At 42.0% G+C, this 27748-nt stretch overlaps 1 protein-coding gene across 1 annotated transcript; it reads left to right on the forward strand.

Annotated features, from left to right (window-relative positions):
- The first annotated feature begins 206 nt into the window (after positions 1–206).
- LOC138082246 (rho GTPase-activating protein 20-like) lies at positions 207–27433 on the forward strand. Its single transcript, XM_068975548.1, has 9 exons — positions 207–230; positions 1095–1158; positions 3465–3659; positions 16019–16188; positions 17975–18136; positions 21353–21462; positions 21976–22162; positions 23389–23515; positions 27402–27433. The coding sequence occupies exons 1-9, from the start codon at positions 207–209 to the stop codon at positions 27431–27433; spliced, it is 1071 nt and encodes a 356-aa protein (XP_068831649.1).
- The last annotated feature ends 315 nt before the right edge of the window (positions 27434–27748 follow it).

Raw genomic sequence — 27748 nt, forward strand, 5'->3', positions numbered from 1 at the left:
AGTGAATAACTAAGGTTATTTGCCTATATACATATGCCTGATTTAAGGGATTCCATCATAGTTTTTCCAATTTTTATCTTAAAAGATTTTTATCAGCTCTCTCATTTCTATTTGCAATGCAATTTTGAGCCTATTTAGTTACGTGTGTGTGTTTGTGTGTGTGATTGCGTCCATACCTGGGAGTTTGCTTCCTTCATGGCAAGGCCATGATTTTTAATCAGGAGTCAAAGGTAAGCATAGTACCTAGTACCTATCACCAACAACTCTATTTCAAACATTTTTTGCTTTCTCTTCTCCTGGAGGGCTCTTTAATTGAGCAGTCTTTGTAATTTATACTTGTTTCAAATGGAATATTCAGAATTCCTAGGCAGTGATTCTGCTAGAAGAAACTGTTTTCTTCATCTGACTCTTTCTTCAGGTTAGAGTCCTTGTCCCTTCTCTCTCTTGAGTGGTGCTTGCCTACATCACAGCCAGTAGGCTGCCATCTACTCAAGGCCTCCTGGGCATCTGTCTCATTTTGTTAACGGTTGCTGAGCTAATGCTGCCTTTCAAGTTTTACTTTGTTCAGGAATAGTCATGGCACAGTATGTGGCTTTCTGGACAACATGCTTGACTGGGCAGCAAAAGCCAGCATTCTCCAAGGAGTCTCAAAACAGCAGAAAGCAGGATTCTTGAGATTAGACTTCTGTTGCATAGTGAAGAGAGGTTTTTTTATTTTTAATTTTTAATTTATAAATTTTATTTATATATTTATTTATCATTTTATTTAAAATTACTATGATTTTTTTATACATGGACCACCCACAAAGTGAGAGGCTGACTGGGACTGCACTGTGGTTCCACAGATCCTCAGCCTTTATCAAAAAGGACAAGAATCTCAGATGGTCCATTGGAGGCTATGAGAAAGGGACAGGGGCTACTGGAATCAGCATTGTTAACTCAAAAATTGTTGCCACTCCCATGGACCAAAAAGCATTTATACTGGCCCAAATTCTCCTTCTGGAAGTATAGAAATGCTAAGGAAATGAGTTCTTCAAGTACCTACTATGTCCTACTACTACTACTGTGACACATAGTTTCTTTTTCTTTCCAAGGGCTCTAAGAAAGATTACCAGTGGACCAGTTTTGGTGAGAAAAACGCCTCATATCCACTTACTGGTAAGCGTCAGGGAAAACCTAAGATGGAGCTGGTTGGGATCCAAATTGCAACTTTAAAATCTCAAAGTAATGGTTGATCAGTCTTAAGCTTAAATGCCCTTAAACTGAAAATCTCTTGCAGTATTCATTTATACACGTCTTAAATAATTCTAAGCACCTGCTCTATCCCAAGCACAGAGAGCGTCTCTTCATGCAGCAGGTAATGGTCTATTTGGGAACAGCAGTGTAAATTTTTCTTCTTTACTTTTTCCACTTGGCAAACAGAGTTGTCTTGAAAACAATTACTTACTTACTCTTTATTTACTCACTTAGGTATGAAAGCAACACCAGCGGGAATTTCTTTTGCTCATACATTATTTTTCATGTTCCAGTCTTGACGTTCTCAGTTCCACTTTCTAACTACTAAGTTGTCTCTATTTTGTGATAATCTTCTAAAATCCAGCCATACCTCTGACCTGAAATACTTTTATTTAATACCTATTCTGTGCCCAAATCTTTTTTCAGCATCATAAAGAAAATGAAATAATCACCCTCAGATGCTTAGATTCTTCACTGACTAAACCACCTGCATGTGCTTTGCTGTTTCTCAAGCTGAGTTCACTAGCACTGCTCTGGAAATTTTTGATAAATAGACTACATCTTTCCTAAAGTAGTTATCATAGCAAGTTAACTACAAATAATAATGCCCATTCTTGGATGAGCAAATCTGGCAGGGTGGTCAGTGAAAAAAGGAGGGACTAAAACAAGGGAAAAGACAAAATCTGTAGTGGAACTTGCAATAGAGTCACTGTGACAATGGCTTCTGCTGGAAACCTTAGAGCACTTCTTCTTTTAACTTTTTTCATCTGTTCAACAATCCTGTGAGTCTGTTACTCCATCTGAGAAACATTTTCATGTGGTCTGGAGAATCTAAACAACTACGTTTTTTTTCTGTGATACGTATATTCCCAGTCTTAGAATACATGGAGTCACCAAGTATAAAGCTAAAGACAAAATCACCTCACCCATTTCACGTGTTTTTCTTGTCTTGTTGACATCCTTGTAAAAGTCAGTCAGCAGTAAATTGAATATTTAAACATATTTAGTTTAATACAATGTATTAATTTAAATAAAACCATGTAGATGACAACTTTTAAGCTTAGAACAGCTTCAAACACCATGGCTGGCTCTAAGGACTCCTCAGAGGCTGTCTTTCATGATGCTGCCTCAGCAGTCATTCTGAATGCATTTCTTAACATGTCCTCAGTTCACAATTATGGATTAGCTCCTGGTTATCCTGGTGACTTGGTTGTATTTTATTACTCTCACAGAAGCTTCTTTTGCCTTAAAGGATGGAAGTCGCTGTGATTCTTGTTCTGAATAGAGCACTGACATTGTGTTTATGCCAGATGTAAAGCAAAAGCAAGAACTCCAGTTGCATTTAATAAATCAGAAACAAAAGAAAAGGAGCTTTCATGCAATTCTTTAAAGATGGAATCCACAGGACAGCACAGGGTCTTAGAGAATTCTATGGGAAGGAAGCAATCTATAGCATGAAAGAGCAAAACAAATCACTTGGCAGGCACCTCCCGATGATTTCTGGTGTGGTTTTCCACCATGTAAACACTGTTTTGCACTTTACTTCTGGGTTTTCTCAGCCGTGCAGGCTTGTCTCTGATCACTGCCTCGTAGGAAACCCCTTAGAGGGAAGCAGCAGTGGGAGGGAAACATTAAGGCAAACCACCCCACTGCACTCTGCCTGCTGAACTGACAATAGGAAATGGAAAATCTGTTAAACTGACATGTGGGGCAGAACACTGATCAGAGCCATTCTTAACATACACAGTCTGATTATTTTAAAAATATTAAGCACCAATGCTTATTAATATATTTACTTTGATCCTTATGAGTCTATGTGTGAGGGTCAGTGTTTCAAAGGAGGAATGTTAAGGCTAGCACTTTGCCTAAGATTTACAGGTGTAGTGTGTCAAGGCAGAAACTAGAAGGCCACAAATATTCTCAGATGGAAACATGATGAAAGTCAATACTGTGCAATTCACTGATGAATATATACCTTCCAAGCCAAGCAAGGTGTCTAGAAACACTTCTCTTGTTATGTCTTAAACTCTCCTGCTTGGGCACCTGCTTTTTGCAGCCCGTCCCATGAGAGTGCACATTGTGCTTACTCGGGAGTCACAGCCTTCTCTATCCAGAAGCCCCTGAAGGTCAGCAGTCACACCAGTGTGGCACACTCACTCACGGTAAGGTGGGTTTGATCACACCATCACCATCGGTCTGAATCTATATTTAGATTTTTCTCCATATAGGTCATGAACATCCCTATGGAATTAAAATGAGAGAGGTTCCAGCTACTGGGCTGCTGCAGCAGGGACTGGAGGGCTCCACTTCTACTTCTGCCCTCCAGGAGGACCTCCTGGAGGGGCCCCAAGAGATCCAAGAACAGTTTATCCTGAAACCCAGGCACTCAGCCATGAACCAAGCCAGGAATCAGCGAGGGAAAGGTGAGCCCCTTCCCTTCCTGCAAGTGGCTTCTCTTGGCTCGTCTCTACTCCTGAAAACAAACTCTTGACGTTCAGACAGTTCTCCATGTGGGGCTGGAGGGCAGTATAGACAGGCACCAATTCCACCCAGAATCAGGCCCAGCGAAGCCCCAGAGGTTTGAAATCAAGACCCAATTCACTTCTAGGAAGGCTTTTTTTAATATTAAATTCCTCTAGGTAGACAGCATAGCACTTCCTACATATAATTACGTATTCACACATCTGTGTGGGCTTTGCTGGTGGCCTAGATGGTAAAGCATCTGCCTGCAACGCAGGAGACCTGAGTTCAATCCCTGGGTCAGGAAGATCCCATGGCAAAGGGAATGACTATCAGCCACACCAATATTCTTGACTGGAGAATCCCACTGACAGAGGAGCCTGGCAGCCTACAGTCCATGGGATCATAAAGAGTCGGGCACAACTGAAAAACTTAAAGACACATACATGCATACACACACACACACACACACACACACATCTATGTATCTTATTAAAACATGAGCTTCTTACAGCCTGGGAACACATGTTCCCCATCCCAAGGTTTTGTCCAGTATCTTGGGCCCCTCACAGGAGGTGCTTAGATGACTGTGTGGTTTAGATAAAACCCAGAATCTATTCTGGGCTTAGGCTGAAGTGCCCTTGGTCATTCTGGTTAGACTTGAACTCTCTCTTTTTTTTTTAACGTTAGTATAGTTATTGAAGAAAATATGTTTCAAAAAAAACAGTAACTAAACCATTTGCTATTTGCTAGCAATATTAATTTTCTCTCAGTGTATTTTGTAATTATGAAAGTCCAAATGCTCCTGCATATACACTATAAGCATAGAAGGTAAATTAGCAAGCACCTTGGTCAAATATCTATTTATAGAAAATCTAATATTTGGTTTTAACTAGTTTAACTTAGAGTCTTGCAATATAATTCAGTTATCAACATTCTTGTTTTTCCTGTCAGTAAACTGAATGTGCTAGTTCTCTCTGGGGAAGACTATTTTACTCAATATTTTCCTATGCTTTTGATTTTCAAGAGAAGAGAAATCTTAAGACACTTGTGTTCAAATGTCTGGTATTGTGCCTACTGAATACTTTACTAATACTAATTAATGTTATCATTAGTAAAATGTTCATTCTGATTACTTATGCTGGTTTAAAGTGACCTATGATAAAAGACATATCAATTAGGTATGTTTTGGATTGACATGTACACACTGCTCTATTTAAATGGATAACCAACAAGGACCTATTCTATACCACAGGGAACTATGCTGAATACTCTGTAAGAACCTAAATAGGAAAAGAATTTGATAAAAAAAAATAGATATATGTATAATTGAATCATTTTGCTGTACACCAGAAGCCACCACAACATTACTAACCAGTTATACTCCAATATAAAATAAAGCATTAAAAAAAAGAAAATAAACTTTTGCAGAAGACAAAAATAGCAATAAAAACTAAACAACATTGTTCAGTTCAGTTCAGCTCAGTCACTCAGTCATGGCCAACTCTTTGCCACCCCATGGACTGCAACACGCCAGGCCTCCCTGTCCGTGACCAATGCCCAGAGTTTACTCAAACCTATGTCCATCGAGTCGGTGATGCCATCCAACCACCTCATCCTCTGTCGCCCCTTCTCATCCTGCCTTCAGTGTTTGCCAGGATCAGGGTCTTTTCAAATGAGATAGTTCTTTGCATCATGTGGCCAAAATATTGACGTTGCATCTTCAGCAACAGTCCTTCCAATGAACATTCAGGAATGATTTCCTTTATAATGGACAGGTTGGTTCTCCTTGCTGTCCAAGGGACTCTGAGGAGTCTTCTCCAACAGCACAGTTCAAAAGCATCAATTCTTTGGTGCTCAGCTTTCTTTATCGGAGAAGGCAATGGCAACCCACTCCAGTACTCTCATCTGGGAAATCCCATGGACGGAGGAGCCTGGTGTAGGCTACAGTCCTTGGAGTCGTGAAGAGTCAGACACGACTGAGCAACTTCACTTTCACTTTTCACTTTCATACACTGGAGAAGGAAATGGCAACCCAGTCTAGTATTCTTGCCTGGAGAATCCCAGGGACAGGAGCCTGGTGGGCTACCATCTGTGGGGTCGCACAGAGTTGGACATGACTGACGTGACTTAGCAGCAGTGGCTTTCTTTATAGTCCAACTCTCACATACATTCATGACTACTGGAAACATCATAGCTTTGATTAGACGGACCTTTGTTGGCAAAGTAATGTCTCTGCTTTTCAATATGCTGTCTAGGTTGCTCATAACTTTTCTTTCAAGGAGCAAGCATCTTTTAATTTCATGGCTGCAGTCACCATCTGCAGTGATTTGGGCACCCAAAAACATAAAGTCTGTCACTGTTTCCCCATCTATTTGCCGTGAAGTAATGGAACTAGATGCCATGATCCTAGCTTTTGGAATGTTGAGTTTTAAGCCAACTTTTTTCACTTTCCTCTTTCACTTTCATCAAGAGGCTCTTTAGTTCTTCTTCACTTTCTGCCATAAGGATGGTGTCATCTGCATATCTGAGGTTATTGATATTTCTCCTGGCAATCTTTTTTCTTTTTTAAAAAATTTATTTATTTTAATTGGAGGCTAATTACTTTACAATATTGTATTGGTTTTGCCATACATTGATATGAATCCGCGACAGGTGTACATGTGATCCCCATCCTGAGCCCCCCTCCCACCTCCCTCCCCATCCCATCCCTCTGGGTCATCCTAGTGCACCAGCCCTGAGCACCCTGTCTCATGCATCAGACCTGGACTGGCGATCTGTTTCACATAAGATAATATTCATGTTTCAATGTTATTCTCTCAGATCATCCCACCAGCAATCCCACGGTGTGTATGCCCAGCAGTGGGATTGCTGGATCATATGGCAGTTCTATTTCCAGTTTTTTAAGGAATCTCCACACTGTTCTCCATAGTGGCTGTACTAGTTTGCACTTCCACCAACAGTGTAAGAGGGTTCCCTTTTCTCCACACCCTCTCCAGCATTTATTGTTTGTAGGCTTTTTGATATCAGCCATTTTGACCGGTATAAGATGGTACCTTATTGTGGTTTTGATTTGCATTTCTCTGATAATGAGTGATGTGGAGCATCTTTTCATGTGTTTGTTACCCATCTGTATGTCTTCTCTGGAGAAATGTCTGCTTAATTCTTTGGCCCATTTTTTGATTGGGTGGTTTATTTTTCTGGAATTGAGCTGCAGGAGTTGCTTGTCAATTTTTGAGATTAATTCTTTGTCAGCTGCCTCGTTTGCTATTATTTTCTCCTATTCTGAAGGCTGTCTTTTCACCTTGCTTATAGTTTCCTTCATTGTGCAAAAGCTTTTAAGTTTAATTAGTTCCCATTTGTTTATTTTTGCTTTTATTTCCATTACTCTGGGAGGTGGGTCATAGAGGATCCTGCTATGATTTATATCAGAGACTGTTTTGCTTATGATTTCCTCTAGGAGTTTTATAGTTTCTGATCTTACATTTAGATCTTTAATCCATTTTGAGCTTATTTTTGTGTATGGTGTTAGAAAGTTTTCTAGTTTCATTCTTTCATTCATTCATTGGTTGGCCAATTTTCCCAGCACCACCTTTTTAAAGAGATTGTCTTTCCTCCATCGTGTATTTTTTCCTGCTTTGTCAAAGATAAGGTGTCCATAGGTGTGTGGATTTATCTCTGGGCTTTCTATTTTGCTTTATTGATCGATATTTCTGTCTTTGTGCCAGTACCATACTGTCTTGATGACTGTGGCTTTGTAATAGAGCCTGAAGTCAGGCAGGTTGATTCCTTCAGTTCGAGTCTTCTTTCCCAAGAATACTGTGGCTATTCAAGGTTTTTTTGTATTTCCATACAAATTGTGAAATTATTTGTTCTAGTTCTGTGAAAAATACCATTGGTAGCTTGATAGGGAGAATCCCAGGGACAGGGGAGCCTGGTGGGCTGCCGTCTGTGGGGTCGCACAGAGTCGGACATGACGGAGTAACTTAGCAGCAGCAGCAGCTTGATAGGGATTGCATTGAATCTATAGATTGCTTTGGGTAGTATACTCATTTTCACTATATTGATTCTTCCAATCTATGAACATGATATTTCTCCATCTATTTGTGTCCTCTTAGATTTCTTTCATCAGTGTTTTATAGTTTTCTATATATAGGTCTTTTATTTCTTTGAAAGTGAAAGTGAAGTTTCTCATGTCTGACTCTTTGCAACCACGTGGACTGTAGCCCACCAGGCTTCTCTGTCCATGAGATTCTCTAGGCAAGAATACTGGAGTGGGTTGCTATTTCCTTCTCCAGGGGATCTTCCCAACCCAGGGATCGAACCCAGGTCTCGTGCATTGCAGGCAGATGCTTTAACCTCTGAGCCACCAGGGAAGCAGGTAGATATATTCCTAAGTATTTTATTCTTGTCGTTGCAATGATGAATGGAACTGCTTCCTTAATTTCTCTGTTTTCTCAGTGTTAGTGTATAGGAATGCAAGGGATTTCTCTGTGTTAGTTTTATATCCTGCAACTTTACTATATTCATTGATTAGCTCTAGTAATTTTCTGGTGGAGTCTTTATGGTTTTCTATATAGAGGATCAGGTATTCTGCAAACAGTGAGAGTTACTTCTTCTTTTCCAATCTGGATTCCTTTTCTTTCTTTTTCTGCTCTGATTGCTGTGGCCAAAACTTCCAAAACTATGTTGAATAGTACTGGTGAGAGTGGGCACACTTGCCTTGTTCCTGACTTTAGGGAAAATGCTTTCAATTTTTCACCGTTGAGGATATGTTTACTGTGGGTTTGTCACTATGTTGAGGTATGTTCCTTCTATTCCTGCTTTCTGGAGGGTTTCTATCATAAATGGTTGTTGAATTTTGTCAAAGGCTTTCTCTGCATCTACTGAGATAATCATATGGTTTTTATTTTTCAGTTTGTTAATGTGGTGTATTACATTGATTGATATGTAGATATTGAAGAATCCTGTATCCCTGGGATAAAGCCCATTTGGTCATGATGTATGATCTTTTTAATATGTTGTTGGATTCTGTTTGCTAGAATTTTGTTAAGGGTTTTTGCATCTATGTTCATTGGTGATATTGGCCTGTAGTTTCCTTTTTTTGTGACATCTTTGTCTGGTTTTGGTATTAGGGTGATGGTAGCCTCATAGAATGAATTTGGAAGTTTATCTTCCTCTGCAATTTTCTGGAAAAGTTTGCATAGGATAGGTGTGAGCTCTTCTCTAAATTTTTGGTAGAATTCGGCTGTGAAGCCGTCTGGTCCTGGGCTTTTGTTTGCTGGAAGATTTCTGATTACAGTTTTAATTTCCGTGCTTGTGATGAGTCTGTTAAGATTTTCTATTTCTTCCTGTTCAGTTTTGGAAAGTTATACTTTTCTAAGAATTTGTCCATTTCTTCCAAGTTAGTCGCTGATAGTAGTCTCTTGTGATCCTTTGTATTTCTGTGTTGCCTGTTGGGATTTCTCCATTTTCATTTCAAATTTTGTTGATTTGATTCTTCTCCCTTTGTTTCTTGATGAGTCTGGCCAACGGTTTGTCAATTTTATTTATCCTCTCAATGAACCGGCTTTTTGCTCTGTTGATTTTTTTCCTATGGCCCCTTTTGTTTCTTTTGCACTTATTTCTGCCCTAATTTTTAAGATTTCTTTCCTTCTACTAACCCTGGGGTTCTTCATTTCTTCCTTTTCTAGTTGCTTTAGGTGTAGAGTTGGGTTATTTGTTTGACGTTTTTCTTGTTTCTTGAGGTAAGCGTGTATTGCTATGAACCTTCCTCTTAGTACTGCTTTTACACTGTCCCATACATTTTAGGTTGTTGTGTTTTCATTTTCATTCATTTCTATGCATATTTTGATTTCTTCTGTGATTTGTTGGTTATTCAGAAGCGTGTTGTTCAGCCTCCATATGTTAGACTTTTTAATCGTTTTTTTTCCTGTAATTGACATCTAATCTTACTGCATTGTGGTCAGAAAAGATGCTTGGAATGATTTCAATTTTTTTGAATTTACCCAGGCTAGATTTATGGCCCAGGATGTGATCCATCCTGGAGAAGGTTCCGTGTGCACTTGAGAAAAAGGTGAAATTCATTGTTTGGGGCTTGAAATGTCCTATAGATATCAATTAGGTCTAATTGGTCCATTGTGTCATTTAAAGTTTGTGATTCTTTGTTAATTTTCTGTTTAGTTGCTCTATCCATAGGTGTGATTGGGTGTTAAAATCTTCCACTATTATTGTGTTACTGTTAATTTCCCCTTTCATACTTATTATATTTATAATTGTTAAGTCTTCTTGGATTGATCCTTTGATCATTATGTAGTGTCCTTCTTCGTCTCTTTTCACGGCCTTTATTTCAAAGTCTATTTTAACTGATATGAGTATTGCTACTCCTGCTTTCTTTTGGTCTCTGTTTGCATGGAATATCTTTTTCCAGCCCTTCACTTTCAGTCTGTATGTGTCTCTTGTTTTGAGGTGGGTCTCTTGTAGACAGGATATATAGGGGGCTTGTTTTTGTATCCATTCAGTCAGTCTTTGTCTTTTGGTTGGGACATTCAACCCATTTACATTTAAAGTAATTATTGATAAGTATGACCCCGTTGCCATTTACTTTGTTGTTTGGGGTTCGAGTTTATATACCCTTTCTGTGTTTCCTGTCTAGAGAAGATCCTTTAGCATTTGTTGGAGAGCTGGTTTGGTGGTGCTGAATTCTCTCAGCTTTTCTTGTCTGTAAAGATTTTGATTTCTTCTTCATATTTGAATGAGACCCTCGCTGCGTACAGTAATCTGGGTTGTAGGTTTTTCTCTTTCATCACTTTTAGTATGTCTTGCCATTCCTTCTGGCCTCAAGAGTTTCTATTGAAAGATCAGCTGTTATCCTTATGGGAATCCCCTTGTGTGTTATTTGTAGTTTTTCCCTTGCTGCTTTTAATATTTGTTCTTTATGTTTGATCTTCATTAATTTGATTAGTATGTGTCTTGGGGTGTTTTGCCTCGGGTTTATCCTGTTTGGGACTCTCTGGGTTTCTGGGACTTGTGTGAATATTTCCTTCCCCACTGTAGGGAAGTTTTAAACTACTATCTTCTTGAGTATTTTCTCATGGCCTCTCTTTTTGTCTTCTTCTTCTGGGACACCTATGATACAAATGTTGGGGTGTTTCACATTGTCCCAGAGGTCTCTGAGGTTGTCCTCATTTCTTATAATTCTTTATCGTTGTTTCCTCTCTGCTTCGTTTATTTCTACCATTCTGTTTTCTACCTCACTTCTATCTTCTGCCTCTGTTATTCTACTGCTGGTTCCCTCCAGAGTGTTTTTGATCTCATTTATTGCAGTATTCATTATATATTGACTCTTTTTTATTTCTTCTAGGTCCTTGTTACGTTTCCTGCAACTTCTCAATCCTTGTCTCCAGGCTATTTATCTATAATTCCAATTTGTTTTCAAAATTGTGGATCATTTTTACTATCATTACTCTAAATTCTTTTTCAGCTAGACTCCCTGTCTGCTCCTTTTTTGTTTGGTTTGGTGAGCATTAATCATGCTTCTTTACCTGCTGAGTATTTCTCAGCCTTTTCATCTTCTTTAGATTGCTGTGTTGGGTTGGCTTTTCTGTATTTTGGCAGCTTGTGATTCCTCTTTATTGTGGAGGTTCCTCACTGTGGCTGGGGTTGTGTGGGTGGCTTCTCAAGGTTACCTGGTTAGGGAGGCTTGCATCCATGTTCTCTTGGAAGGAGCTGGGTTTCTCTCCAGAGTACAATGAAGTGTCCATTAGTGAGTTTTCAGATGTCTGTGGGTTTGATGTGACTTTGGGCAGCCTGTATATTAAAGCTCAGGGCTATGTTATTGAGTTCCTGCAAAATTTGTGTGGTATGTCTTGCTCTGGAAATGTTGACTCTTGGGTGGTGCTTGGCTTCACTGTATGCAGGCTTTTGGATGAGTTCTTCTATTAATGTTCCCTGGAGTCAGGAGTTCTCTGGTGTTCTCAGGGTTTGGACTTAAGCCTCCTGCCTCTGGTTTTCAGTCTTATTCTTACAGTAGCCTCGAGACTTCTCTATCTGTACAGCACCAATGATAAAACATCTAGGTTAATGATGAAAAGCTTCTCCACAGTGAGGGACACCCAGAGAGGTTCACAGAGTAGATGGAAAAGAGAAGAGGGAGGAGGGAGATAGAGTTGACCAGGAGAAGAAGAGGGGGACTCAAAAGGGGAGAGAGCAAGCTAGCCAGTAGTCAATTCCCTGCGTGCTCTCCACAGTCTGGACCCCTCAGAGAGGTTCATGGAGTTACACAGAGAAGAGAAGAAGGAGGAAGGAGACGGAGGTGACCGGGAGGAGAAAACAGGGATTCAAAAGGAGAGAGACCAGAACCAGCCAGTAATCAGTTCCCTAAGTGTTCTCCACAGCCCGGAACACACAAAGAGATTCACAGAGTTGGGCAGGGAAGAGAAGGGTGAGGTGGAGATAGAGGTGACCTGGTGGAGAAAAAGGAGAGTCAAAAGGGGGAGAGAGCCATCAAGCCAGTAATCACACTCCCACCTAAAAATGGGTAGAGAAGATTGGGTTCCTAAAGGTACAAAATTGATAACAAATACCAAAAAGCACAGATTAAAAGTCTAGAGTAAACGTGACACTCCCCAAAATACAATATTAAAAAAGAAAAGTCACAAAAAATGATAAAAAATATATAAATGTACTTTGATTTACAAATAGGGTCCTTTTTCTGCAAGATAATACTAGGTTATCAAAATGAAAGTTAAAGGAGTAACAGAGGACTTAAAAAGTAAAAAAAAAATATATTTTAATGACAATGGTAAAAATATATCTAGGAATGTCTCTGGAGCTGTTGTGGGCAGTGTGGGGTTAGTTCAGTTTCAGACAGTTCCTTGATCCAGCTTATACTTCTCAAGATCTATAGGCCCCTTACAATGTAGTCAGTGCTAACTACAAGGTTTGAATCTGTTGCACCTGTCATTTCCAGAGCGGTTCCCTCTGTTTATTTTAGCTTCTTCTGTTTGCTGGTCTCTTCAGTGTCTAATTTCCGCCCTGACATAGGGGATCGAAGGTGGTCACTCATTTAGGCTAAGTGATTCAGTCGTGCTGTGGGCAGGTTGGAACACTGTAAACAAATCACTGGCCTATGCTCACAAGGTCCCGGCCGCACTGGGTTTGCCCCCGCTCACGGTGTGTGTGCTTTCCCAGTCTACACTGCTCAGGCTCCAGGTTGCTCTGCCTGGAACTGTCTGAGGTGGGCCAGAATACCAAGAAGCCTTGGTAGGCAAATGGGAGCCTGCTTGCAGTTTTGTAGAGGATGCCCCTCTGGGGCTGAGATTGCCCCTTTCTGGCTCTGGCTGCCCCCGCCTGCCTCCCTGTCTCCAGCCAGTGCACAGCCAGCTAGCTCTCCTCTGCTCAGTCCTTTGTTCTGTGAGTGGGCCAGGAAGTGCCTTAGGCTAGGGCTTTTCCCAGGATAGTTCTCTCTCTCTCTTTTTACTTTCTGTCTGGCTATCCCCCAGTTTGGGTCAGATTGCCCTCAGGGCATTCAGGCCAGGTGCCTACAATGCAGCCCAGACCTCCCTGTTCAGCCCCCTGCTTGCTGGTGGCAAATGTGAGTGTCTGGACTACTTCTCTGCTGGAAGTTGCTGTTAGGCATGTAATTGGTGGGGTTTATTTATTTATTTAGCGTTCCTCCCCGTTACGTTGCCCTCTGAGATTCCAAAACTCCCCACTGACCTGCCAGTGAGTGTGTTTCCTGGTGTTTGGAAACTTCTCCTCTTTTAAGACGCCCTTCCTGGGACAGATCTCCGTCCCTACCTCTTTTGTCCCTCTTTTTATATTTTTTCTTACCTCCTTTCGAAGACAGTGGGCTGCCTTTCTGGGTGCCCGATGTCCTCTGCCAGCATTCAGAAGTTGTTTTGTGGAATTTGCTCAGGCTCAAATGTTCTTCCCATGAAGTTGTGGGGAGAAAGTGATCTTTCCATCCTATTCCCTCCGCCGTCTTAGGACCGCCCCTGAGACTTGAACTCTCGATTCTACCTCCACAGCAAGCTCACTTTCCATTCTGCTTCAGACCCAGCTTGCAAATGGAACGGGACTGAATGTTTATATGTCTGTCTGTTTGTTTTAAAATCTTTCCTCTCGCAATGATCCCTGATACCACTCCAGTGTTGTCCCATGGACATTTCTTTATCTGAATAAAATGTCCTACTAATTCAGGAAGTATTCGGGCCAGAATAGAATTTCTACTGAAAGTATTTGTCTTCTTATAGTTGTTTTCTACACCCACAACATTTCAAAATTTCACTTCTTAACGTTCAAACCCTAATTTGAGCATGCGGAAACACTAACCGAAATCTTGCCAGCACTGCTTAAGAAAGATGAGGTTATAAAGTTAACCTGTTAACAGTCCCTGGCAACCCACTCCAGTATTATTATCCGGGACATCCACGGACAGGAGCCTGACAGGCTATAGTCATGGGGTCGCACGAACTGGACAGGACTTAACAACTGAGCACCGTACTTTTCCTGGCTATACTATATATTTGTATTGGTCACAGAGCCAACAAGAACTCTAACACCAACCAATGTACATAACGAAAGGTCCATCTAGACCTGATAATAAAAGTACAGGGCTTAATGTCTATTTTGCTTTCCATCTATGCTTATAGACGAGCTGGACATAGACCTTTGTAACAACTGATAGAGCTTTCTTCCTAAGAGTATTCTTATTAAAGCTGAACAATGAATTAATACATTTGGAATATATGAATACCTGTGGGTAGCTTAGAAATAACAGAATCAGGTTAAGAGTAGGGAAACCAGGGTGCATAAAGCAACGCAACCCATATAAACATGTATTTTTTTTAAACATTTGCACATATTATTTAGGAGAATCTCTCCCTGAATTTAAGAATGCATTTGCTTTCTTCATTATCTGCTTTTAAAATGATGGCAGTATGAATGTCAGGGCAGGAGGAACCTAAGGCAAAGTGATGGCATTCCTTCAGGCATGTACACCTTCTGGAGGCTGCAAAATCAAATGGAGAATGGGGGTGGAGTCTGCTTGGGGGGAGGTGACTGATGTCTAGGCGGCCTTAGGCCCTTTGAAGGAGGGAAATTACCTTTATTAAGGCTGCTGTGTGCCATGTCTTGTGATGAGTAGTACATGATGTTAGGTAGTCCAGTGAGGTGTAAGCAGCATCATTTCTGTTAAGTCTGAGCAAAGTGAAGCTCAAAGAGTTTTAGGCAACTTATCCAATTAAGAGGCAGAATAGGAGCCTTCTAGTTCTCTCACCCAGCACCACAAGTGGTTCAGTCCCTTGAAAGGACATGGTGATGCACTCACTCTGTCTCAGAACAGACAAGTGGATGGGCATTTTAAAATATTTGGTTACATTCTCCTGTTGGTTTTTCTACAACTTGGCTCCTCTGTTGACTTCTTTAGCTGGTTACTTAAGCAGGTTATTTAAGGAAATATTAAGCAGGTTTATTGAGCAAATATCAGGGAAACATTCTTAGCTGGGCATGAGAAACTCTGAACTCCATTTTTCATTGCTGATCACTCTTTCTTTGAAAAGCCCTTCATCTGCATTCCTTTGACAGGGGCTGTGGTAGTTAACATTCATCCTTGGGTTAGCTGAGTAAGGTGTTACAGACAAATGGCCAGCTGTAATCCTACAACATAGTCTGCATTTAATGACTACTTCCCAAGACCCTGAGGGCAGGAAGTCATCCTTGGAGTTGACTGAGGTGTGTGGCCTCCCAGAGGAGAGGTCCAGAGGCTGACTGAAAAGCAGGATCAGGCAGGATGTCTCATGAAAGGCGATTCTTTTGATGGGAGAAAATTGGGCATGACTGGGTACTCAGAAAGCCAAACAGGTAATTGAACCGAGGAAGGAAACTTACTACAAAAGTAAATGATATCCAAATGCTGCTTGATTTGAATATTAAATATTTTTGGCTTTTAAAATGAGATCTGATACCGGAATCCACTGATAATACTTACCATTAGGAAACCCGTATAACTACAGCTTAAGTGCGTCATGACACAGGGCAAAGGGAATAGATGGCACTGTCTGGGGAAGACTGTCACAGGGGGAATCACCCCCGAGTCTGATCACGCCTCTAGGTTTGCAGAATATGGGGAAGAAGAACATGTTAACACCACAAGGATGCAATTAGCCTGTTTCAGAATGTGGGGAATTCTATATAACAAATGGTTCAGTTTCTCTCTTTCAGCCTCTGCCATGAATATGCTGCTGAATGTAAGTGTTGGAAATAGGCTAAATCAGCTAAGCTACTACTACTGAAAATCTCTCTTCTACATTTGATTCAGACAAGAAGAGAGTTAGTAAGACTTCTGTCAAAAACTGGGCCTTTTGGTGTCGCCCCAGGACGCGCGAGGACAACCAACACCCACCTCTACCACCCAGAAAGCAAAAAGAGCTCTTTGGAGCTCCTCTTGAGGATGTATGTGATAATGACACCCTGCGCACCCCAATTCTGGTAGGTCTTCTTTTGGTTTCTGTAACCTTCCTGAGGAGGGGCGTTCGCAGAGATCAAGTGTTCTCTTCCCAATCTACTCCACATGAAGAAGTCTGGCTTTGTCCGATAAGTTTCACAATGTTATTTCAAAAAAAAAAGATCTGATTTAGGTACTGCAGAGTCAGAAGGCAAATACAAGATGAAAAGTTACTCTCATCCATTCCACCGATTTCAACAAACACCCATCTATACCAGCTCAGACCAGTTAACGTGGACTCTGTGAAGTAAGGCAGTTAGAGAAGGCGAGGTTGAGAAAAAGGATGACACCGGGCACCTTACAGATCACCTTTAATGGGGCGAGACGGGGCAGCAGTCAGATTAGGGAGCTGCTGCCCTTACCCAAGAAGAGGAAATCTATACAGGCATGGATGTGGAAAGCTACCGTCTTAAGGGCGCCCGTTCTTCTGCAAGGTTGTTCAGAGTAGTTATCTCTTCAACAGCTGGGGCAAGGAATTTTGGAGATCGGCCAGAGGCTGGGACCGGCTGGGAGCCGGGCGTATTCAACCCAATGTCCATTTTTTTCTTTGGGTGAGAGAGCTCTTGGTTTTGCATAGAACGGTGGGGAGGACCTGGAGGGGAGTTTTCGCTCCAGGCTATTTGGAGCCCTGTAACTCTCCTTCAGACTCTGTGTGTAAGAAGCTCTGAGAGTCCACCTCATCCTCACACTGTCTCCTGGTCTCCTCCCTTGAAGTCCACACTAGTCTCAAGTCTCCTTCAGCTGAGTCTGCTCGCCCTATGACTCACAATGTCTCACGCGGATTTGATATGTAACTCAAGTGTTTAAGCATAAAGTAGGCATCCTCTGGCACAGATGAATCCTTTGATCCTGCCAGAATGTGTCAAAAGAGAGTCACAGAGTTTGGACTGTGCTATATCAAGCTAGTGTACTGAAGTGTAAGCATTAACTCTTGTTCACTGTCTACCCTCTCTCCAAGCACTACACTAGATGCAGGGAATTTTATGGTATATATGGAGAAATTTATCATACCAGTTATGTGCTAGCTACTACCCCAGACCTTGCGCTTTCACAGAAAATTTAGGCGGTAGCCATGACTATCACCACCCTCACTTCATAAATGAAAAACAAAAGAGCCTCACCCAAGAACGTGCTATGCCCAAAGTCACACAGTGGATGAGGAGCATAACAGATTCCACAATCCTTGAAACACCTGGCTCCAATATCTGTTATCTCTCTAACTTTGCAGACAGCAGAGGACATGAAAATACAGGAAAAGGAGCTAGAGAGGCTGATGAGAAAGGAATGAGATCAGAGAGGAGGGGCCTATTGAGCCTGAGTTTGAGGGGAGGGAATACAGGAAACAGGAATGAATGGGGTGGACAGTCCCTGGAAGGGGAATAAACAAATGGCGCGTGAGTATGGCAAAAAGATTTCCACACTCAGGGAAGAGCATCTCTAATAGGGAATAATGAGAAGGCAGCGGTGAAGGAGGAGAGGGTGAATCTACAAAGGCCTCAAAGCAGAGACAGTTAATACAGTAAATTCACTGAAACAGAAAATCTGACTACACAAGTGTTTAAAATGTTTCAGTGTATGACTCAAATTTATTGTTGGGTAGAAAATATATTTACAGACACTGAAGTAAAAATTTCAAATTGACTTCGGTGCTGTTCTAGAACTGTACCCTCATATACCACAGCTCTGTCAAAACAGGAGCAAGCTTGTGCTCTGGGCTTCTAGACTAGACAGGAAATGTCCCACAGTTTTCTTCTCTTTCCTTCCCTATAGGAGATGCTTTCCTTTATCAATCAAAAAGGGCCGTTCACAGAAGGCATCTTCAGAAAACCAGCCAGTATAAAATCCGCAATAGCCCTGAGGAACAAACTCAATGCTGGACACAAAGTGAACTTGGATGATGAATGCATTCTCGTAGTATCGTCGGTCTTAAAGGTAAGGAAAGTTTGAGCATCGTCCACACGCAGAGTCAGTCTAAAGCTGTATGACTGGTCCTTCACTATGAATGCCCAAGAAACATAATAGGCATAAGAGAGGAAGGATCTGAAAAGCGGAAAACACGTCACAAAGTCAAAATTGAAGGAAGGTACCTCAAATGTTATGAGCCCCATACATTAGATATTTTCCTTTTTCACTGCACATCTTGGCTCCTGAACACTCCATGAAGAAGAAGAATCAATTTCAAAATACCCACTTACCACGTTGAGCGTTTACCAAAACAAGCTTCCAGCTTTGGATGACTTCCTCATCACCTTCCTAATGAAGGCAACATTTCCAAAATAAAATTCATCTTAAGCTTTTGGAAACAGTTAACAGAAGTAACTTCCCAGGTGGCTCAGACAGTAAAAGAATCTGCCTGCAATGCAAGAAACCTGGGTTCAATCCCTAGGTTGGAAGGATCCCCTGGAACAGGGACTGGCATACGTCTCCAGTCGTATGGACGGAGGAGTCTGGCAGGTTATAGTTTATGAGGGTGCCCAGAACTGGACACGGCTGTGGCAACTTAGCATGGATGCAAGACAGATGTTTACTCATTATGGTAAACTCGTGAGTGTGTGTGTGTGTGTGTGTGTGTTAGTCGCCTCGTCGCATCCGATTCTCTGTAATCCTTTTAACTGTTGCCCAGCAGACTCCTCTGTCCATGCAACCCTCCAGGCAAGAATACTAGAGTGGGTTGCCATGCTCGACTCCAGGGGAACTTCCTGCCAGGGATTGAACCTGCCTCTCTTGCATCTCCTGCATTGACAGGCAGGTTTTTTTACCACTAGCCCCACCTAGGAAGCCCATTTCTCTTACAATGAATCATAAAATGCTTAGTGAGGCCACCAAAATCTCTGATCACTACATCATCCTACCTTCCCCTGTCTAACAATGCCTTTTACTTTAAAATTAGTGTAGGGATGTCTCCACCATTTGTTCCCCCTTTTTCCTCCTTTTTTCTCCCTTCCCATCTTTAACAACCTTTGTTAATATCAGTAAGTTTAACCCACCACCCGAGGTTATATTTACATGGTAACCAGTTTTACTATATGCCCCATCTAAAAATCTTATTTTTAAAGTGAGTCCAACAGTCAAAATCAGTTTGGAATTTGGAAAAGTTCCATACATTTATACAAAAATAGACAGAGTTTGAAATGATACAGCTAAATCACAAGCGTGTAGTTAAATTTCTACCAGGGCGATAACAGAACAGAAACAAAAAAATTAATCAATCCATCTTGGAACTTGTGAGCAGCTATGAAGAAAAATATATTGATGTAGTAATCACTATAGACAGGTTGTTAAAATTATCTTAGAAACTAAATAACATGAGGTGTTTCCTTGTCCCCTGTTAATGTTCGATTGCATGATAATAGCAACAGTGCAGATATGACTTAGAGGTGAGCCCTAGTACACTTGCACCATCATAATACACACTAGGTATGCAAATAGCAAGTAGAGTGCTACCCTCTATCAGGTGCACACTTGGAACTGATTTGATTTGTGAGCAAGAGTTACTAGGCTCTTGCCTGTTTCCATGCTATAAGCGCACAGGTCTTAGACAATCCCAGAGTTTTCTCTTCCTAAAGTTGATTGATCTTGGTGGGGAATCCAACTTTGCACCTTTGGCCTGGATAATACCATATGTCCAAGCAACCACAGAGGTGGTCTAAATCAGAAGTGAATACATCGTCAGAACCACATTGAGTTTTCCCTTAAACTGTCTATAAACAGAGGGCCAATGGCAAATAGCCATGGCATATTCCATATGAGTCATGTCCTGGCTTAACCACAAAGGGCCTGCTGCACAGCCCCAGACTCCCCGAAGCCAAAGCCAGATGAGATGGTTGAATGGCATCACCAACTCGATGGACATGAATCTGAACAAGACCCAGGTGTTGGTGATGGACACGAAAGCCTGGTGTGCAGTCCATGGGGTCGCAAAGAGTAGGACAGGACTGAACGGCTGAACTGAAATGGAGTGCTTCCTCCCTCCCAATATACTGTGGACACTCCATAAGAAGCAGAGTGAAAACCTAATGACCATGATTGGGTACTGTATACCAATCACAAGAAAAAGTATGAGAGGACTGAGACTCGGTACGTTATCTTCATAGTCTATCCTCAGTACTCAAAAGAGTGCCGGACACAAACAGCAGCTCAATAAGTACTGAAACAAGTGAACGCTGACAGGATTATAATCATGACAGTTGCCGTAGAAACACTGCCTGAAGCAGATACTCTTCAGAGAAGTCAGGCTGTATATTAAGACCAGTGGAACCAAGTTGTGCCTTTGAAACTGGCAAGGCAATGCAATCATTTCCCCTCAGGCTTGCACAACAGTTTACAACTTCATCCATTTTAATAGGCCCCATTCTATCATATTAAGACTTGGTCATCAGGATAAACTTTCCAGGCCTCCACTTAGGAAGCTTACATTTGCATATTCTATCCCACAGGTGTGAAGTTGCCATGTATGTAAATTTTCAGTTTCCTCTTTGGGGAGGATATATTCCATTCAAAGAGTTGTAAGGGTAACGTGTAGTTTACCCATTGGGGCTTTTGGTATATTTCTAACACCTGCTGCTTAAAAGTCTGTAGAACTGAACTTTTATATGGTTTTTTCTTTAAAGAAAAAGATCGAAGCGATTTCGATACTAGCTTTTTCCCAAAGAGCACACATACCTCCAGTTTTCTCTTCATATGTGTATAAGAGCATGTAGGGGTGTAGTTTTGTTTTATTTCAGAACTTCTCTTTCTTGAATTCAGAGCAAGCACTGTGTCTGAAGTAAACAAACAAAATGGGTATGTGCATTTCTTTTCAAGAAACAAATAGGATTTCGGGTGAGTTATCACCAGACCTTGCCAGTCTGTACTAATGTGTTAACATGTACACAAAGAGTAAGCTCCAGGTGATAGAAGGAGCTTTAGCCTCATTCTCACTACAGCCTAGACTCTACTTTTAGGCTTCTCATTTTAGTTGGGGAAAATCCAACCAGTACTTCTGAGTGTGCAAGGCTGTGGAGAATCACAGCCAAGCTCTGTGTGAATCAGTCTGCGTGGCTGTGAAGGAATTGCCGACTGAATAGAATTTTTCAACTAAATATTTTCTTTGCAATTTCTCCATTGAATTTATCATAAGAATAATATATATTTTTTGATCTACATAAGGATTTTCTTCGAAATATCCAAGGAGGCATCTTTCCAGCCAGTTTCTACGATAAATGGCTTATTGTTATTGATCAAGAGAATGAGGAGGAGAAAATAACTGCGACCCAGAGGTAATGATGCAATAATTACACAACTCTGAGAAAATACAACCAACATACTCTTAGGAAAATATTAGCTTATAGTTTACAGCTGTGTCATCTGAAATAATGAGCAGTATCAAGTGCTTTCACTTGAGGATACCCCTGGAAGCCAGTTTGAAAGGAGATGCATGCCTTATTGGTGACACTGTGTTTTTCTCCTAATCTTATTAACATGGAATGCTTGACCATTTTACACCTTCTGAATACATGAAACTGTTGGAGATGAAATCCACTGGCCTAGAAAGAGACGATAACGAACCAATCCGCCAGGGGTATGATCTTAAATACAAACACATAACTAACCAGAGTAGGGCTTATCTGGTTCAGGAATTAAAATCAGTGAAACATTTTTGTATGCATTCATGCCTGGCACTGTGAGAATGGACTGTGTACATGGTAGGAAAAGATGTACTGCGTTCTCTGTATTTCCACTTTCTAAGCAAAATGACTCGCTTTATTCATAAGTGCTTTTTCTGTCATTAGGCTTGTAGACCAGCTACCGAGAGCCAATGTAGTGTTTCTGCGACACCTTTTTGGAGTGTTACACAACATTGAGCAACATTCCTCATCCAGTCAGATGAGAGCTCATGATTTAGCCTTGTATCTCACGCCAAGCATTCTTTGTCTGCCTAATTCTGGCAGGTCAGCATTTGAAAACCTCAGCAAAAAGGTAACAAGATCTCTCACTTTATGCCTTGTGGGGCAGAGTCCCCATTTTGAACCTGAAGTCTGTGGTATTAACGCTGGTGAACCCGTGTTTTAAAGTGCACATTTTAATTACACTGCCTTGGAGTGGCAGAGTCCTACTCTGGTTGGGCATGGGAAGGTGTATTTTAACTGAGAACAGCTGAGTCACTTCTCCTTTGCCATCCAAGGGATTAAACAACAGAGAGGTAAGAGTAGGACGATATGATAGAAAAGAACCTGGCTTCGGAACCGGAGAGCCAAGGTTCAACTCTCAGCCTCATCACTGAGGGTGTGCAAGCCTCCAAACTGTGAGTTCATCATTACACAACGATGACAGACCCAATACATCTGGTCCCTGTCGGCACATCTTAGGCGGCCTGGGCCACACGAGCACCCGAGGCTCCACACACGCTGGCCGCACTCTGCCAGTTGTGGCTCATTCAGGAAAATACCTGGCTTCTGTTATGTCTCCGCTAGAGGATGAGGAAGCTAGTAAACTATTTCAGAACATCCTAACAGAGCCAGAACATGCCTAATAAGATCACAGCTCTTCTCCAAGCTCCCCTAGACAGCAAGTGTGAGGCAAGGCAAGGTAGACAGACAGACAGACATGTTTTCTCTCCAGATGCTTTCTTCCTCCACAACCCCCCTCCCGCCCCCCACCCCACACAGAAACCTCTGCTACCTAACTTTCAGATATTTCTTCACTGAAGTGAATTTCACAATTTGTGTTGTATTTGATACTTAATAAGTTTTAATAAGATGCTATATATAAATTCTATATCATTAAAACTAGAAAAAATTTAATAAAACTAAATAAAACTTAGTAAGAGAATATACACTTTTGTCCCAAACATCCCATGTGTGCTACTTACAAATCATCCTAGTTTTAAGCATGTAACCATGATTACAAAATTGTAGCTATTAAACCAGCCCACATATTATAACTTTAGCCCAATGACTAAAAGAATGTTAAAGTTGGTGCCCAATTTACTCTTGAAAGTATCCGTGATTTCTTAGAAAAAACTGATGTATGTATATAATATATATATATATATATCCATATATACATGTATTTAATCAAGTCTGAATTTTTCTCAGACATCTTTTGCATTTTGTGTCAGAGCCCAGATTCACATATGAAACGTGATTTACTATTACGCCGTATGAACAGTAATACACCCTTTCTTTTGCCCCTTTGTGTTACAGGTTTCTTTGATGAAGTTCCTCCTTGAAAACTGTCTCAAGATATTTGGAGAAGATATCACTTCTCTCTTTGGAGAGAACTCAGTGAGTTGTGTTAACAGTGATATCACTGATAACAGTGAGATTTCAGGTAGGTGAATAATGTAACTGGCTTTGATGCAAAAGACAGCAAGGCTGCCAGGGCTCCATGGGAGATCCTAGAGCCCAAATCACATTGTAAGGGCAGTAATTTCCATCTGCTCCAAGACATGGGGAGTTTCCCACTTGTGAGATCACAGAAAGGATAACAGTGTTCTGATTTCAAGAAGCAACTAGTACAGCTTTAGGAGACATCACGATTCAGTTGAGTTCAGTTGCTCAGTCGTGTCCGACTCTTTGTGACCCCAAGGACTACAGTGACCCCGAGTCCTTGAGGTCGAGGAATGCAGCATGCCACGCTTCCCTGTGCATCACCAACTCCCGGAGCTTACTCAAACTCATGTCCATCGAATCGGTGATGCCATCCAACCATCTCATCCTCTCTCGTCCCCTTCTCCTCCTGCCTTCAATCTTTCCCAGCATCAGAGTCTTTTCCAAAGAGTCAGTTCTTCACATCAGGTGGCCAAAACAGTGGAGTTTCAGCTTCAGCTACAGTGAGATTGTTGTGTTTGGGGTGGCCTTTCTGTATTCTGGCAGCTTGTGGTTCCTCTTTATTGTGGAGGTTCCTCACTGTGGCTGGGGTTTTGCAGGTGGCTTCTCAAGGTTTCCTGGTTAGGGAAGCTTGCATCCATGTTCTGGTGGGTGGGGCTGGATTTCTCTCTGGAGTGCAATGAAGTGTCCAGTAGTGAGTTTTGAGATGACTTGTGGGTTTGGTGTGACTGAGGGCAGCCTGTTTATTGATGCTCGGGGCTATGTTCCTGCATTGCTGGAGAATTTGTGTGGTATGTCTTGCTCTGGAACTTGTTGGCTCTTGGGTGGTGCTTGGTTTCAGTGTAGCTATGGAGGCTTTTGGATGAGCTCTTATCCATTAATGTTCCCTGGAGTCAGGAGTTCTCTGGTGTTCTCAGGGTTTGGACTTAAGCCTCCTGCCTCTGGTTTTCAGTCTTATTCTTACAGTAGCCTCGAGACTTCTCTATCTGTACAGCACCAATGATAAAACATCTCGGTTAATGATGAAAAGCTTCTCCACAGTGAGGGACACCCAGAGAGGTTCACAGAGTAGACGGAAAAGAGAAGAGGGAGGAGGGAGATAGAGTTGACCAGGAGAAGAAGAGGGGGACTCAAAAGGGGAGAGAGCAAGCTAGCCAGTAGTCAATTCCCTGCGTGCTCTCCACAGTCTGGACCCCTCAGAGAGGTTCATGGAGTTACACAGAGAAGAGAAGAAGGAGGAAGGAGACGGAGGTGACCGGGAGGAGAAAACAGGGATTCAAAAGGAGAGAGACCAGAACCAGCCAGTAATCAGTTCCCTAAGTGTTCTCCACAGCCCGGAACACACAAAGAGATTCACAGAGTTGGGCAGGGAAGAGAAGGGTGAGGTGGAGATAGAGGTGACCTGGTGGAGAAAAAGGAGAGTCAAAAGGGGGAGAGAGCCATCAAGCCAGTAATCACACTCCCACCTAAAAATGGGTAGAGAAGATTGGGTTCCTAAAGGTACAAAATTGATAACAAATACCAAAAAGCACAGATTAAAAGTCTAGAGTAAACGTGACACTCCCCAAAATACAATATTAAAAAAAAAAATCACAAAAAATGATAAAAAATATATAAATGTACTTTGATTTACAAATAGGGTCCTTTTTCTGCAAGATAATACTAGGTTATCAAAATGAAAATTAAAGGAGTAACAGAGGACTTAAAAAGTAAAAAAAAAAATATTTTAATGACAATGGTAAAAATATATCTAGGAATGTCTCTGGAGCTGTTGTGGGCAGTGTGGGGTTAGTTCAGTTTCAGACAGTTCCTTGATCCAGCTTACACTTCTCAAGATCTATAGGTCCCTTCCAATGTAGTCAGTGCTAACTACAAGGTTTGAATCTGTTGCACCTGTCATTTCCAGAGCGGTTCCCTCTGTTTATTTTAGCTTCTTCTGTTTGCTGGTCTCTTCAGTGTCTAATTTCCGCCCTGACATAGGGGATCGAAGGTGGTCACTCATTTAGGCTAAGTGATTCAGTCGTGCTGTGGGCAGGTTGGAACACTGTAAACAAATCACTGGCGTATGCTCACAAGGTCCCGGCCGCACTGGGTTTGCCCCCGCTCACGGTGTGTGTGCTTTCCCAGTCTACACTGCTCAGGCTCCAGGTTGCTCTGCCTGGAACTGTCTGAGGTGGGCCCTGGGTTGCGTGCACTTCCCAGGTCTAAGCCACTCAGGTTCAGGTTGCTTCTCAGGTACTCCACAAAGGCTCAGACTCAGTTGGACCTGCCTCTTGTGCCCTTCCCCGGTCCGAGCAGCTCAGGCGACCAGGTGCTTGGCGAGCACAGCCACCCCCAGGTGTGGTGTGTCTTATCACCTCCTCCATCCCAGCCGCTCGGTTTCCTGGGTGGCAGCAGGTGTGCCCGTCTCAGGTATGCCATGTCTCTCCTGGGGAGCTGATCCTGGCTGCGACCCTCTCTGCAGATGTCAACCACCCAGAATCCCAAGAAGCCTTGGTAGGCAAATGGGAGCCTGCTTGCAGTTTTGTAGAGGATGCCCCTCTGGGGCTGAGATTGCCCCTTTCTGGCTCTGGCTGCCCCCGCCTGCCTCCCTGTCTCCAGCCAGTGCACAGCCAGCTAGCTCTCCTCTGCTCAGTCCTTTGTTCTGTGAGTGGGCCAGGAAGTGCCTTAGGCTAGGGCTTTTCCCAGGATAGTTCTCTCTCTCTCTTTTTACTTTCTGTCTGGCTATCCCCCAGTTTGGGTCAGATTGCCCTCAGGGCATTCAGGCCAGGTGCCTACAATGCAGCCCAGACCTCCCTGTTCAGCCCCCTGCTTGCTGGTGGCAAATGTGAGTGTCTGGACTACTTCTCTGCTGGAAGTTGCTGTTAGGCACGTAATTGGTGGGGTTTATTTATTTATTTAGCGTTCCTCCCCGTTATGTTGCCCTCTGAGATTCCAAAACTCCCCACTGACCTGCCAGTGAGTGTGTTTCCTGGTGTTTGGAAACTTCTCCTCTTTTAAGACTCCCTTCCTGGGACAGATCTCCGTCCCTACCTCTTTTGTCTCTCTTTTTATAGTTTTTCTTCCCTCCTTTTGAAGACAGTGGGCTGCCTTTCTGGGTGCCCGATGTCCTCTGCCAGCATTCAGAAGTTGTTTTGTGGAATTTGCTCAGGCTCAAATGTTCTTCCCATGAAGTTGTGGGGAGAAAGTGATCTTTCCATCCTATTCCCTCCGCCGTCTTAGGACCGCCCCTGAGACTTGAACTCTCGATTCTACCTCCACAGCAAGCTCACTTTCCATTCTGCTTCAGACCCAGCTTGCAAATGGAACGGGACTGAATGTTTATATGTCTGTCTGTTTGTTTTAAAATCTTTCCTCTCGCAATGATCCCTGATACCACTCCAGTGTTGTCCCATGGACATTTCTTTATCTGAATAAAATGTCCTACTAATTTAGGAAGTATTCGGGCCAGAATAGAATTTCTACTGAAAGTATTTGTCTTCTTATAGTTGTTTTCTACACCCACAACATTTCAAAATTTCACTTCTTAACGTTCAAACCCTAATTTGAGCATGCGGAAACACTAACCGAAATCTTGCCAGCACTGCTTAAGAAAGATGAGGTTATAAAGTTAACCTGTTAACAGTCCCTGGCAACCCACTCCAGTATTATTATCCGGGACATCCACGGACAGGAGCCTGACAGGCTATAGTCATGGGGTCGCAAGAACTGGACAGGACTTAACAACTGAGCACCGTACTTTTCCTGGCTATACTATATATTTGTATTGGTCACAGAGCCAACAAGAACTCTAACACCAACCAATGTACATAACGAAAGGTCCATCTAGACCTGATAATAAAAGTACAGGGCTTAATGTCTATTTTGCTTTCCATCTATGCTTATAGACGAGCTGGACATAGACCTTTGTAACAACTGATAGAGCTTTCTTCCTAAGAGTATTCTTATTAAAGCTGAACAATGAATTAATACATTTGGAATATATGAATACCTGTGGGTAGCTTAGAAATAACAGAATCAGGTTAAGAGTAGGGAAACCAGGGTGCATAAAGCAACGCAACCCATATAAACATGTATTTTTTTTAAACATTTGCACATATTATTTAGGAGAATCTCTCCCTGAATTTAAGAATGCATTTGCTTTCTTCATTATCTCCTTTTAAAATGATGGCAGTATGAATGTCAGGGCAGGAGGAACCTAAGGCAAAGTGATGGCATTCCTTCAGGCATGTAC

This window comes from Capricornis sumatraensis, chromosome 7 (genome assembly GCF_032405125.1).
Source record: "Capricornis sumatraensis isolate serow.1 chromosome 7, serow.2, whole genome shotgun sequence".
NCBI lineage: Eukaryota > Metazoa > Chordata > Mammalia > Artiodactyla > Bovidae > Capricornis > Capricornis sumatraensis.